This window comes from Pelodiscus sinensis, chromosome Z (genome assembly GCF_052426305.1).
Source record: "Pelodiscus sinensis isolate ZL-2025 chromosome Z, ASM5242630v1, whole genome shotgun sequence".
In the NCBI taxonomy this organism is placed as follows: Eukaryota; Metazoa; Chordata; order Testudines; family Trionychidae; genus Pelodiscus; species Pelodiscus sinensis.
Genome location: NC_143085.1, coordinates 7,179,226 through 7,191,425, shown reverse-complemented (window position 1 = coordinate 7,191,425; position 12,200 = coordinate 7,179,226). Strand labels below are relative to the sequence as shown.

General features: G+C 43.3%; 1 protein-coding gene and 1 pseudogene across 6 annotated transcripts in view; one reads left to right on the top strand and one right to left on the bottom strand.

The window, feature by feature from the left end:
* CIT (citron rho-interacting serine/threonine kinase) overlaps positions 1 to 12,200 on the bottom strand; it is a 150,541-nt gene that overhangs the window by 40,201 nt on the left and 98,140 nt on the right. For all 6 annotated transcript variants that reach the window (XM_075898126.2, XM_075898129.2, XM_089775208.1 and 3 more), the window contains 4 exons: positions 5,754 to 5,951; positions 4,855 to 5,048; positions 4,207 to 4,342; positions 3,254 to 3,358 (listed from right to left, as the gene is read on the bottom strand). In XM_075898126.2, coding sequence (XP_075754241.1) covers positions 3,254 to 3,358; positions 4,207 to 4,342; positions 4,855 to 5,048; positions 5,754 to 5,951 — 633 coding nt within the window. The remainder of the gene's footprint in view (positions 1 to 3,253; positions 3,359 to 4,206; positions 4,343 to 4,854; positions 5,049 to 5,753; positions 5,952 to 12,200) is intronic.
* LOC102460762 (small ribosomal subunit protein uS5 pseudogene) lies at positions 7,971 to 10,584 on the top strand (annotated as a pseudogene).

Here is a 12,200-nt window from a genome sequence, read left to right as displayed (position 1 = left end):
TTGAGCTCGCCGCAGCTGTGCGTGCTTTTGAACTATTTTCGGAGGAACAGTTAAATCTTGTTGTAGACTCGGCATATGTGTCTGGTATAGTACAGCGTTTGGAGAGTTCCTTTCTCAAGGAGGTCAATAATCGCCTCCTCTTTCAGCTCCTTTTGCAATTGTCACGCCTTTTATAGGTTCGGACACACCTGTACTTTGTGGTCCATATTCGCTCACATACCACTTTACCGGGGCCCATCACGGAGGGTAATGCTGTGGCTGATGCCCTGACTATGCCAGTTGTCCGGCCCAATGTGTTACAACAAGCACGACTTTCACATGATTTTTTTCACCAGAATGCTAGATCATTAGCTCAGCAATTTTCCCTTACTAAACAGCAGGCGCAAGATATAGTTCGCGCCTGTCCGGATTGCCAGCGTCTATCCGCCATACCGGTACCTAGCAGTGTTAACCCATGAGGCCTACGGGCCAATGAACTTTGGCAGTCTGATGTGACCCATTTTTCCGAATTTGGCAGATTGCGCTATGTACATGTTACTGTTGATACCTTTTCCCCCCTTATTGTTGCTACTGCCCATGCGGGAGAAAAGGCTCGTGATGTTGTTCGGCATTGGTTACATTGTTTTGCTGTTATGGGTGTTCCAGTTTCTGTTAAAACTGATAATGGTCCCGCTTATATCTCCCACAAAGTTCAGTCCTTTTTGCAGGATTTGGGTGTAAGCCACACCACAGACATTCCACACTCCCCCACGGGCCAGGTGATTGTTGAACGCACGCACCGCACTCTCAAGACCCTTCTTGATAAACAAAAAAGGGGGAATCCAGTGGGAATGACCCCACAGGAATGTTTGGACAAAGCTATGTATGTGTTAAACTTTTTAAATCTTTCTGATTTGTCTTTCACGGCAGCACAGCGCCACTTTGGGTGAGACTCTGCGTGGCTGGAGCGGCCACAGGTTTACTACAGACACCTGGAATCCGGACAGTGGCAAGGTCCCGTTCCATTAATCACGTGGGGACGTGGGTATGCATGTGTTTCTCTTCCCTCAGGTCCCTATTGGCTTCCTGTGCAATTTGTTAAGCCAGCCAGGATTGGTACTCCATCGGCGCAAGAGATTCAACTCGAGAATGAAGGGACCGCTGCCGATCCGTAGCAACAAATCCATGACAGTCACCGCTGCATTTTTGTGGTTCCTGTGGAGCGGTTTCTGTGTGCATACTGCGACAGCACATTTGTATTGGGCGCACATCATTGATCCCCCCGTATTCAGGCCTGTGACGTGGTAGGATCCCTCACCGCCCATCAGTAACAATGGTACCGATTGGGTGGGAGGGGTGTGGATACCCCCTACGGCGGAACAGGAAACCGAGGTCATTAATGTTACCAATGTCACCTTTGTCACTGACCTCCCACTGCTTTGCTTTTCTACCCTTTATGACTCAGGTTGTCTGCCCGTGCAGCCACAGTTGCACCTAGTGGCGCGGGAGCACGACGGAAGGGTTATCTATACCTTACTGAGCATTCCCGGGATGCACGGAAGCGGTAATGACTCTTCGGAGCCGTACGCCCCTGATTTGCCCCGCTGCATGATAAAAAGGATATCAGCAGATGCGGCACCGGTTTGGCAGGCATGTCGTGGTCGCAGCCCCCTGGTACTCCGGGGCGAATTCGGCGCGGTTGTGGATTGGGGCCCTCACAGTATGCTGTGGGATAAAGTGGACAATTGCACTGTCCCCTTCGGCCGGTACAATCATAGCCTTTCGTGGCATGGGGGAGGCTCTGCCGGTCCTGTGTTACAATTTATTACTAATGGGGATAACGCCACGGCCTCCACGTTACATAAGGGGGTGTGGCGAATAGGGTTAGCATTTATGGGTTATAATTTAGGGAGTTTGATTTTAGAGAATTATACATCTAACTATATTAAGCAGCAAGATAATAGTGTTCGCATCCATATGTTTTTGCCTTGGCAAAAAATGCAAGTTTTAAGAGATGTAATTTTTCCCATTCTTGTTATTTTGTTATGTTGTCTGAGGTGCGATATAAGACCTGCATTTCCATGAGTGATAATGTAACCTTTGTGTTCCCTCTTCGACGACGCCCTAAGTTATGGATTCCTGTTAATCTCACATGAGACTGGGAAGGAGATAGTGGCTTTGGCCATCTTACAAGGTTGCTGCAGGCGGAGATTACTAACACTCGTAGACGTACGAAGCGATTTTTGGGGTGGCTGATTTTCGCTCTCGTGTCGGCAATTATTATTCTTGCTTCTGCCACAGCTGCTATTGCCTCTTTAACTCGGTTAAGTCAGTTAAGACTGCAAAAATGGTAGGGGAAACTCTAATAAATGTTACACGGGAGTTCCAAATGCAGGAGACCATTGACGAAGAGATATTGGCGCGGTTTGAGGCCCTAGAAGCCGCAGTCATTTGGCTTGGTGATAGGCACGCAGCCTTAAAAACTAGGTTGTCTCTGCATTGTGATTGGGAGCACACTGCTGGAGGTCTCTGTGTGACATCCTGCCCTGGAATTCATCAGTTCATGATTGGAACCTTGTTAAACACCATTTACAGGGTGCCTTTGATGTTTCTTTACGTTCTCATGTTAATTCTTTGCATGCTCAGTTAAAGAACCAAATCCAGCAATTGCAAGAATTAACCACACAAAAGGTTTTTGCTACTCTGTAATCTGACTTATTTTGGCTTAATCTTACTACATGGTTTTCTGGATTAAATTTGTGCATATGGGTGTTTATTGGACTTGCAAATGGGCTTCTTATTGTGCTTTTTATAATTCTTTCTTTACTTTTTTCTTGTATTCGTTCTGCTCGGAAAGCTGAGGCTCGTGTAATGACAATGTTACTTATTAATGGTATTGCTTTGTATAAAAGAGGGGGAGATGTAGAGAATCAACAAGTATAGTGCTTTGGCCGTGTGGCAGGACATCCCAAGGACAAAACCAAGAAAAGCTGCAGACCTTGGAGGACGATCCGAGAGTCAGCGGGAACGCGCGTAATCAAGAGTCCTGAGCCAACAATAACAACATCTGCCCGAGTCAACGACCTTCGAGAATGCTGTGTTGGGACTGTGAAAAAGCACAGTTTGTGAAAGGCAGGATGTGGACTTTTGGGAAGTTGAGAGGGTATAAAGATAGTTGTAATCTTGCCATAAAATGATTTCGTGATTGCACCGGCCGGAGTCCGTGCCTTCATACACCACATAATATGAAATCCCCTCACTAGGTAGTCCTTACCTCTTCCAGAAGCCTCTGTTTGAGCTCACGTTCTGTCTCAAGCTTCTGTTGTAAACTGCGTGCATTCATCTCCAGCATTGCATGCTTCTTCTCCAAGTCATTGAGCTAGTTGGGTCAGACAGATATGGTCAGAGATGCCAACAAATATAGAAAGATTTAAAATCCAAATTCACCAAACATAAAAGGCTAAAATGAAAAATATTACCTACAGGATGAAACTCTCTTAAGCGTGATTTTCTGTTCCAGCAACATCCATGTTGCAGGATCAGAGACTCCCAGTAGAGGGCCAGCAGCAAGGATCCCTGTTGGGCTAACAGGACAGTGGGTTGCCCGCAGTGAGCTAACAGCGGGGCTGCCCAATGTATGCCAGCGGGGTTGGGAACCCGGCATTTGGCTGCGCGGTGGAGCTGTGATAATTCAGTAAATCCCAGAGCCCCAGCGTGGTGTGTGTGCGGCTGCCCAGTGGGTCCCAGACTACAGTAGCAACAGCTACCAGGGGGCTTCAGCAGGGCAGTGGGGCCAGCCGGAAGCCAGAGGGGCCTGTGGTATGAGTCCAAAATGACCTCCCCCGTTCTGGCAAAATCCCTCACCCAGGACCAATCAGGTCCTCAGAGTGCCAGACCAGGGAGGTCCAACCTGTACTGCTTTTTAAAAATTCCAAATAACTTGGTTTTGGTTGCCTCTGCTCAATATGGATGTCACATCAGTTAGAGATTTCATTAACCCATGGTGTCATGATCTGCCCTTTGTGTTAAATTTAACAGATGAAAAAGCTAGGCCATAGGCCTTCAGGACTGCACACTCAAGAAGAGAGGCCTCTATGGTTTTGTAAAACTTACCCCCACAACTGAAAGAGACTGTTAAGTACAACACTACATTTCTATCATGAACATCTGAATCAACACTTTTTTCTTTGGTGAATGTATAGATGATTAAGGTGAAAAGATACTGACCTTGTCAGAAAGACTCTCAGCTTTGAGTTTTTGCTCCTTCAGTGCTTGCTGGAGAGCAAGAATCTCTGCCTTGTGTTCTTTAACAGCTAGTTCTACCACCTGGCGGGATTCAGTAATACGCTGGTCTGCTCGCACTCTGTATTAAAAATGGAAAAATGTTACCTATGATTTCCACTCTGGGACTGACCTCTTCCTAGGATGCCAGGACATCAATAGACACTTTCAGAGACTTGTCTCAAAACTCAAATTGTTCGTTTATATAATCCACTGGCTTATTGTAATGTTTCCACATTACACAATCCTCTCATCCCCTGCTGGAGCTGCTGCTTGGGAATTCAAAGTCATCAGAAGAAGGAATCAGAATCAAAGACGAGTTTACATCATGGAACAGTCCAGTTTTAGTCTGAAAGAAGTTTGCAAGTTACAGTTAGAAATACCATTTTCTGTATTCAGTGCCCTTGCAGAAGAATTACAGAGAATTGGTATCACTGGAGAGTCACATGTATCAGTTTAAATATCCGTCTTCTAGATTTACCTCATATTAATGTATATCGAGTGCAGATTCAGATCTCACGTTCTAGGCATACATAGTGAACTGTATTCCACAGAGCACTTTTACACAAAAATGAATGAAGAGAAAAGCCATACCGGCTCTGTTTCTCTGTATCCAATAGTCTTTGCAACTCTCGCACCCGACATTCAAATTGGGACTTTTCATCCCCCAGAACACTTCTCCATGCTTCCCACTGACGCTCCTTCTCTAGCAGTTCATCATTCAGGGCCTCCAAGTCCATCACCTGCTCTTCTAGCATAGTGCATGTTGTCTTCAAGGCCTCCATTGTCTAAAAATAAATCCTCACATTAATTCTCACTTCCCACATCAAACATGTACTTTTCAAGATACAGCTTCACCATTTCAATTACAGTATGTGCAAATCCACAGCATCAACTGGTAAGTCATATCTCATTTATTTATGGCTGTATCTTTATGCATTTAATTGTGGTTGCTTTTAATGTCAGTTATACCTCATGATGGCTTTATTCACAAGAAAAATGGAACAGCTAAGACGCACCTTTCTTTGCTAGTGCTTCAATGAGTCACAAAGGAACATACAAAGTATTTCAATGTATTCTCACACTACCTCCCAGAACGGTCATTGTAGGGTCAAATTGCTATAAAAGTTATAAATACCCTCCATTGATTTTCCAAATTAGAAAGAATTTCAGGCTAGTCAGAGCAGAGGTATATCCAGAAGGGCCCAGTTGTGTAGTTCCCAACTTCAAATGGACGGACAAGAATGGGGGAGTAAAGGAGAGGTTAAGTACTGACACTGCTCCTGTCCAGAGCACTAGGGTAGAATGAGTAAGCTCCAGCCTCATTCCCTGGCTGGAGCACCGGGTGGGCAGGCAAGCGGGGAGTGGATCTGGATAGAAAGTGGATGGGCCACAGCCCCTTCAGGCCCACCTGTGGCTACACCCATGAGTCAGAGTCCTACATAGAAATAAGTGTCCTGAAGAGATATTAAACAGAATGTCTAAGCTCTCACTTGTTTCTGACTGGTAAGCTGCATCTCCCTCTCAGTGATCTCTCGACGGAGGTGGTCAACCTCACTTCGCAGCTGTACTATCTCATCGCTGGCCCCTGAGGCCTCATCAAGCTGCTTTGACAGGAAGAAATTCTGATTATTCAGTTCTGCGTTGTCCTCACTCAGCTGGTTCAGCTGTTCTTCCAAGTCTGTAATTACCTAAAAAGAGCAATGAAGTTGGGTTACATGACAGTGAACAGAATTCAGTGAAAGGATAATTCTCACTTCTACAGCCACACCTTTCCAAGCAAATAGACAGATCATAGCATTTTTGTTCAGTTCAAGCATGAGCTCAGTTGTAAGTACAGATCATATCAATGGGCATGAGCTTTGCATAGACAGACTGTCTCACCTCTTCCAGAAAGCAACTTGATATACATTAATTCTGATTTAGTCTAAAAAGATACAAATGTTGCAAGACAACTTATGATTAATTTGGTGGTAAACTCTAGAGGTTTGGGAGCCAGGTGTTTTGGTTCTATTCCCAGATCTTCCACTGACTTGCTATGTGCCTTATGCAAAGCACTTTAACTGGATACCTCAGTTTCCCCATCTCTAAAGTGAAGGTAATACTTCCCACAGATGTTTTGTAATATATAATCTTTAAGATCACTAGATGAGAGGAACTAAAGGTGATATTATTTGGATATAGATTAATTTACTGTACCTAAAATCATAAGTAGCCACGATAAGTTATATCTTATGAAGAAACAGATAGTATCAAGACAATAGAATTATGGATGGTAACATGACAAATAAGACAACAGAAAAAGGCTGGCAGCACCACCAATTATAGTGGAAAATCCAATACTGCCATCAACAAACAGCAAGGATTCAACTTTGAAGGAAGACAAAACCTTGCCTTTATGAAGCAGGATTGCCCATTTATTAAACTAAACTGGGATCCCACTATGCAAAGTTTGTTTTTTAAAGCTAACCCAAAGTGTATAAAAATATTAATAAAAATGGGGGTATTTTCATATAACTCTACAGTTTCTGAGAGGGGAAACCCATATGAAAAACTCCAGGGGAGATCAGCAGAAGAAAATCCTGCAACTACTTGTACTACAAACCAGTGCAAGGCGGGGGGGAGGGGGGGGAAGGGGGTGGAAGGGTAGTACTTCATACATCTAATCTGGAAACATCTTAACAAAAAGAACCACACAACACTATTTAGCACAATATTTGTTTAGACTTAAATGTTCTGTTTTCCCACACAACAGTCAAGGACCTCAATATCTTTGAGAATATACAGCTCCTTTTCAGCCTTTCAGAGAGGAATGCAACCATTTCTTTTTGACTATAGGCTTAAAAGCAACTTTTCACTATGCTTCTCCTAGATGTAAACCAATAGTACTTGGGTTTTAAATTATTGGCAAAAAAGATGGACTTAAACTATTTCCTACAACATGAAGGAGGGTTCCGTCCGTCCAGTTGTTTTGGGTCAACTCATAAGGTGATTCATACCCCAAAATTCAAAATCAACTTACATTTTCAATATTGTGTTTGTTACTGGAACACTCCTACTGAACTACTGAATTTAAGTATTTTGTATTGGTATCACGTATACATCATGTAAGCTATTTAGGTACCATGATTGCACCATGAGAATACCAACTATATTGTCAAAAGCAACATCAACTTAGAAATAAAAAACAAAAACACTACTTCTGCCTGCAAATGTGACAACTGAGATTCCTGTTACATTTCAGACCAGTCTTGTCATTTCCATCACCTCCCTTATATAATTTCACTTACAGTTTTTAAAATATAAGAGATTAAGTGTAAAACTGCAAAAACTGGCAGGGTGGTGGTTGGAGTAGTAGCTGAAATAATTCATTTTTGTTTAAAATGACTAAATTTCAAAGACGATAGCATCATCTCTTTAGGGTGAAAGCTAACCTTCCATTATAAGCCTGACTCCACTCAACCTCACCAAAACTAAACGCATCTGTGTGAAGCTGGTGATCTTATTCCAGAATAGAACATTTCTAGAAAGTATGAAATAAACTATACAAAGTACATAAGAGATTAAGGGTTCAAAAATGGAAGAAATAATGTGATCTTACTTCTTGAACATTATTTTGGCTCAACCTAACTCCAAAATGTCTTGGCTTACAAATTAATTTTAATCTAATGTAGGGCTGTCAAGTGATTAAAAAAATCAATCACGTACGCATGCCCCCTTTGAAACGCAGTGGTGGTGTTTCAAAGGAGCGGCACTTCACGATACCTGTGATCAACTGGAGTCCTCAGCTGACCCTGGCTCAGTGCAGCGCTGCCCCTTTGAAAGACCACCCTGGCGTTTCCAACGGGCAGCACCGCGGAAGCCCGGGATCAGCTGGAGTCCCCAGCTGACCCCAGCTCCGTGCAGTACTGCCCTGGGAAACGCTGCCCCAGCGTTTCAAAGGGGCAACGCCATGGTAGCCCAGTGCCCGGGGTCAGCTGGGGACTCTAGCTGATCCCAGGCTCCTACTGCTTTGCCCTTCTGAAACGCCCTGGCGCTGCAGAAATGCCTGCAATTAATACGTTTAGAAAATTAATGCATTAATTGTGCTCTGCATTAATCCCAAGCGTTAACGCACATTAATTGACAGCCCCAATCTAATGGTTTTGATAAAGAATGCTCTCTCTAATTAGGGTTTTTCTTTCTGGACACTGTATTGGAGGAAGGGGAGATTTCCTGACCGATTTAATTATTAAAATCAGCTTCCATATATATTATGGTCCCAATATGGAGTTTATAAATTCTACATAGCCTAAACAGTCACAACAGCAGCAGCATGAGGGCAACCACATGGGACAGAGCCTTGATCTGGAATAGCAGATAAGAGACAGCCACACAGGATGGTGGAAAACAGTTGTGTGGGTGGTATCTAGCCTGGAAACCAGGAAGAAGGAAATCATATGGTTTAGGTTGGTCATTAGGAAAACAATTCTTGTTAGGGTGATTAAGCACTGGATACATTCCATGGAGGTTGTGGAATCTCTATCACTGGAGATTTTTAAGACCAGATTAAGCCAAACACTAGTCAGAAATGGTCTATATAATACTTAGTACTGCCTTCAGTACAGAGAACTGGACTAGTTGACTTCTGAAGGCCCCTTCCAATCACACAGCTCTATGATTCCACGTGTGGAGAATCTGATAAAAAGGTAGGTCCAAGTCCATAAAACTTACAACCTGCCCTGGATTTTTGTGTCTGAGAAAATTAATGAAGTGTATTAAAATTAAGGAAATTCCCAAGCAAAAAACTCTTTTACACTGGAGCTACATTTGGAAACACTAGTACATAGTAGTGTCCTTTAAAAACTCAAATGCAACAGAAAACTCCAAAATTCAAAGTTAACATTTATCTATTTCATTAAGTAACACTAGAAAGCATGGAAATGCACTAAGTAAAATTAGCCATGCCACTATCACCATCTACATAGAACATCTGAAAGCACAAAAAAACAATTCTGCCTTGAAAAAATGCACATTATTACCACATCTGTAATTCTGAGAAATAAGACATGATTTAACTTGACCATGTTAATCTTGCTGAGAGATTGGCTGTATACTATTGCAGTATTTAAACTGCCTTATTGTCTTTATATTGCTACCATAAACTACACACATACCTTTTTAATAACATACAGAGTAACCAGAAAATGACATCTCTTCAATAAAGCAACACATTCAAGAAAATTGTCCCCAAAACATAGTGTGTTTCAAATGCAAAGTACAGTATTTCACATAGACTCATAACTACCACATCTGGACCTACAAAATTCTCCAGGGATGCATCAAAAATTAGGTAGCTTAGATATCAGGATCTCAAGATAGTGGTTTTGAGATTTACATATCTGACACAACCGCATACAACTCAAGCTACATTCTCCACAATTCAATACTTCAGGCAAAATATGTCAAGAAAGCAGATTTAGGATATCCTCAAATGCAGACTGCAAACTTAAAATCTTCATCAAGGTATCTCAGCCATTCTCAGAAGCTCCAAATATGTGCAAGGAAGAGGTTGGATGCAGAAAGAAAGAATTCAGATTTTTTTGAGGTGACTTCACTAGCACATCAGTACAGCTACAGTTTGGGGATGATAAAGATTTTAAGTGCAATCTTAACTTGGAATTTATAAACTAACGTGTGTGTCTTGTTTCCCTAAAGTTCTGCTCTACTGATCTTCCACTCTTTCTAGGATCTTCACTGAAAGATGAGGTTCTGAAGATCATGCCTGCCTGCATACCAGATTCAAGGCTTTTGTTGCTATTGGTGATTGCCATGATAATGTCGGTCTTGTAAAAGAAGCCAACAAAGTTGCCACTGCTATTTGTGGGGCAATCATCTTAGCTAAACTGTCCATTGTACCAGTACAACAAGGCTACTGGGGAAACAATACTGGCAAGCTTCATACTGTACCTTTCAAGGTTACTAGTCATTATGGGTCTATTCTGGTGTGTCTGATCAGCACCCCATGGTACAGGAACTGTATCTGCCTCTGTTCCCAAGAAACTGCTAATGATGGCTGGAATTGATGACTCCTATAATTCAGCCAGAGGTTATACCGCTACACTTGGCAACTTTGCTAAGGCTGCCTTTCATGCCATCTCTAAGACATACAGTTATCTGACCCCTGACCTCTGGAAGGAGACTGTATTCACCAAGTCTCCTTATCAGGAATTCACTGATCATCTGGCTAAGATCCACACCAGAGTCTCAGTGCAGAGAACCCAGGCAGCTGCTGTGGTAACTACTTACATGTTTTTTGTACAAAATAAAGTGATAAATTTTTAAAAAATCACCTTGTTGCTACCACAAAAGGGTGAATGGAAGAATGAAGTATCATCCCAAATCCTGGATTAATGGGGAGGCAAGGTAGGCACCAGGATCACCCCTCAACATATGCAAATAGACACATCCCGAGAGCCATTCTTCCACCATCCCATAAGGCTGCCCCAGGAGAGAAGACAGAAGTGCTAAGATTACAGTAATTCCTCATTTAACGTGCCCACTTAACACGTTTTCGCAATAACACTTTTTTGGGGGGGAACATTTTTTGAATTACACGACCGTCCTTGGAATAACACGATTTCCCCATCTGGCCCGTTGCTGGCGGCTGAGCAGGGCTTCCCCCACCTTCCTGCAAAGTGGCGGAGGGCTTGCCATTCACCGTGCTATTCCCTGCTGACTCCCACTCGCCGGACACTTTACCCCCTTTCCTCCTTCCCTGGTTGCAGGCTGGCATCTGCGTTTCCCCAGCCAGCCCATCACCGGCAGCTGCACGGGGCTTCCCCCTGCCTCCCTGCAAAGCGGTGGAGGATTTGCCGCTCGCCACGCCGTTCCCCGGAGACACCCCCCCCCCCCCGGACCGGACACAGTGCGGGTCCCAGCAGACCCATCACAAGGGCATACTCCCAACCCAATCCCCCTCCCCTTCCCCAGAGCCAAACACCTCCCCTCCCTGCTGTAACCCAGTCCCCTTTCTCCCCCAATCTTATGTCCCGTTCCCAACAGACACCACCGCTTGAAACGCAACCCCTGCCTTTTCTATTATTTTCAATGGGAAAATTGACCCCGCATAACATGTTTTCACTTAACACAATCATTTTCTGAAACATAGCTATAGTGTTAAATCAGGAATTACTGTACCTTAACACATAGTAGTAGAGTCCTAGCAAGTGCATTCATAGGCTAAGAAAAAATGGTGCTGACCACTTCCTTCCCCTTTCTCCACATGCCTCCACTACAACTGAGGCACACTTTATGTGCTGAGGTATTTTGCCCCACTTCTTGGAAATTCACCTGTTACTTATTTTGGAGTTGGGGTGTGACCATGAGCAGAGGTAGTATGATATGCCAGTACCTTTGTTTCTCTTCTCCTCAGATTAACCAAATCTTTTGTTTTGTTTTTTTCTTCTCTTTTAGTTGAGATAGAGGGGCAATCATGCTGGATAATTCCCCTCTTTGCATATTCTTGTCTATAGAGTGTTCCTTGTGTTTATCCACTCCCTGCAATTGTTCTACTTCCCCCAATCATGAGACTCATCCTCTGCAGATCATGACCAAGAAGGAGCCTTCTCCTTAGGACAGCAGCTCCTGGAGACTCTAAAAAGTCCTCCAAAACACGTTTTTACAAACCTATAAGTGTACAACTTGGGCTACAACTGACCTTTACCCATAATTTTCTAAAAAAATGAAGGTTGGGTTACAACACTACCAAGCAAATGGCAGGGTGTTTTTATACATTTTACTCGATCGTACCAAAATTTTGCCTGGGTATTAGCATCATGGTACAATTTATCATCTTTGGACAGGCAAAGTTTCCTTGCTATGGACTGAATATTATATAGCACCAAGTAGATACTTGGCATCTTTCAGACATGATTCCATAAATTCAGAAGCAAGTATGT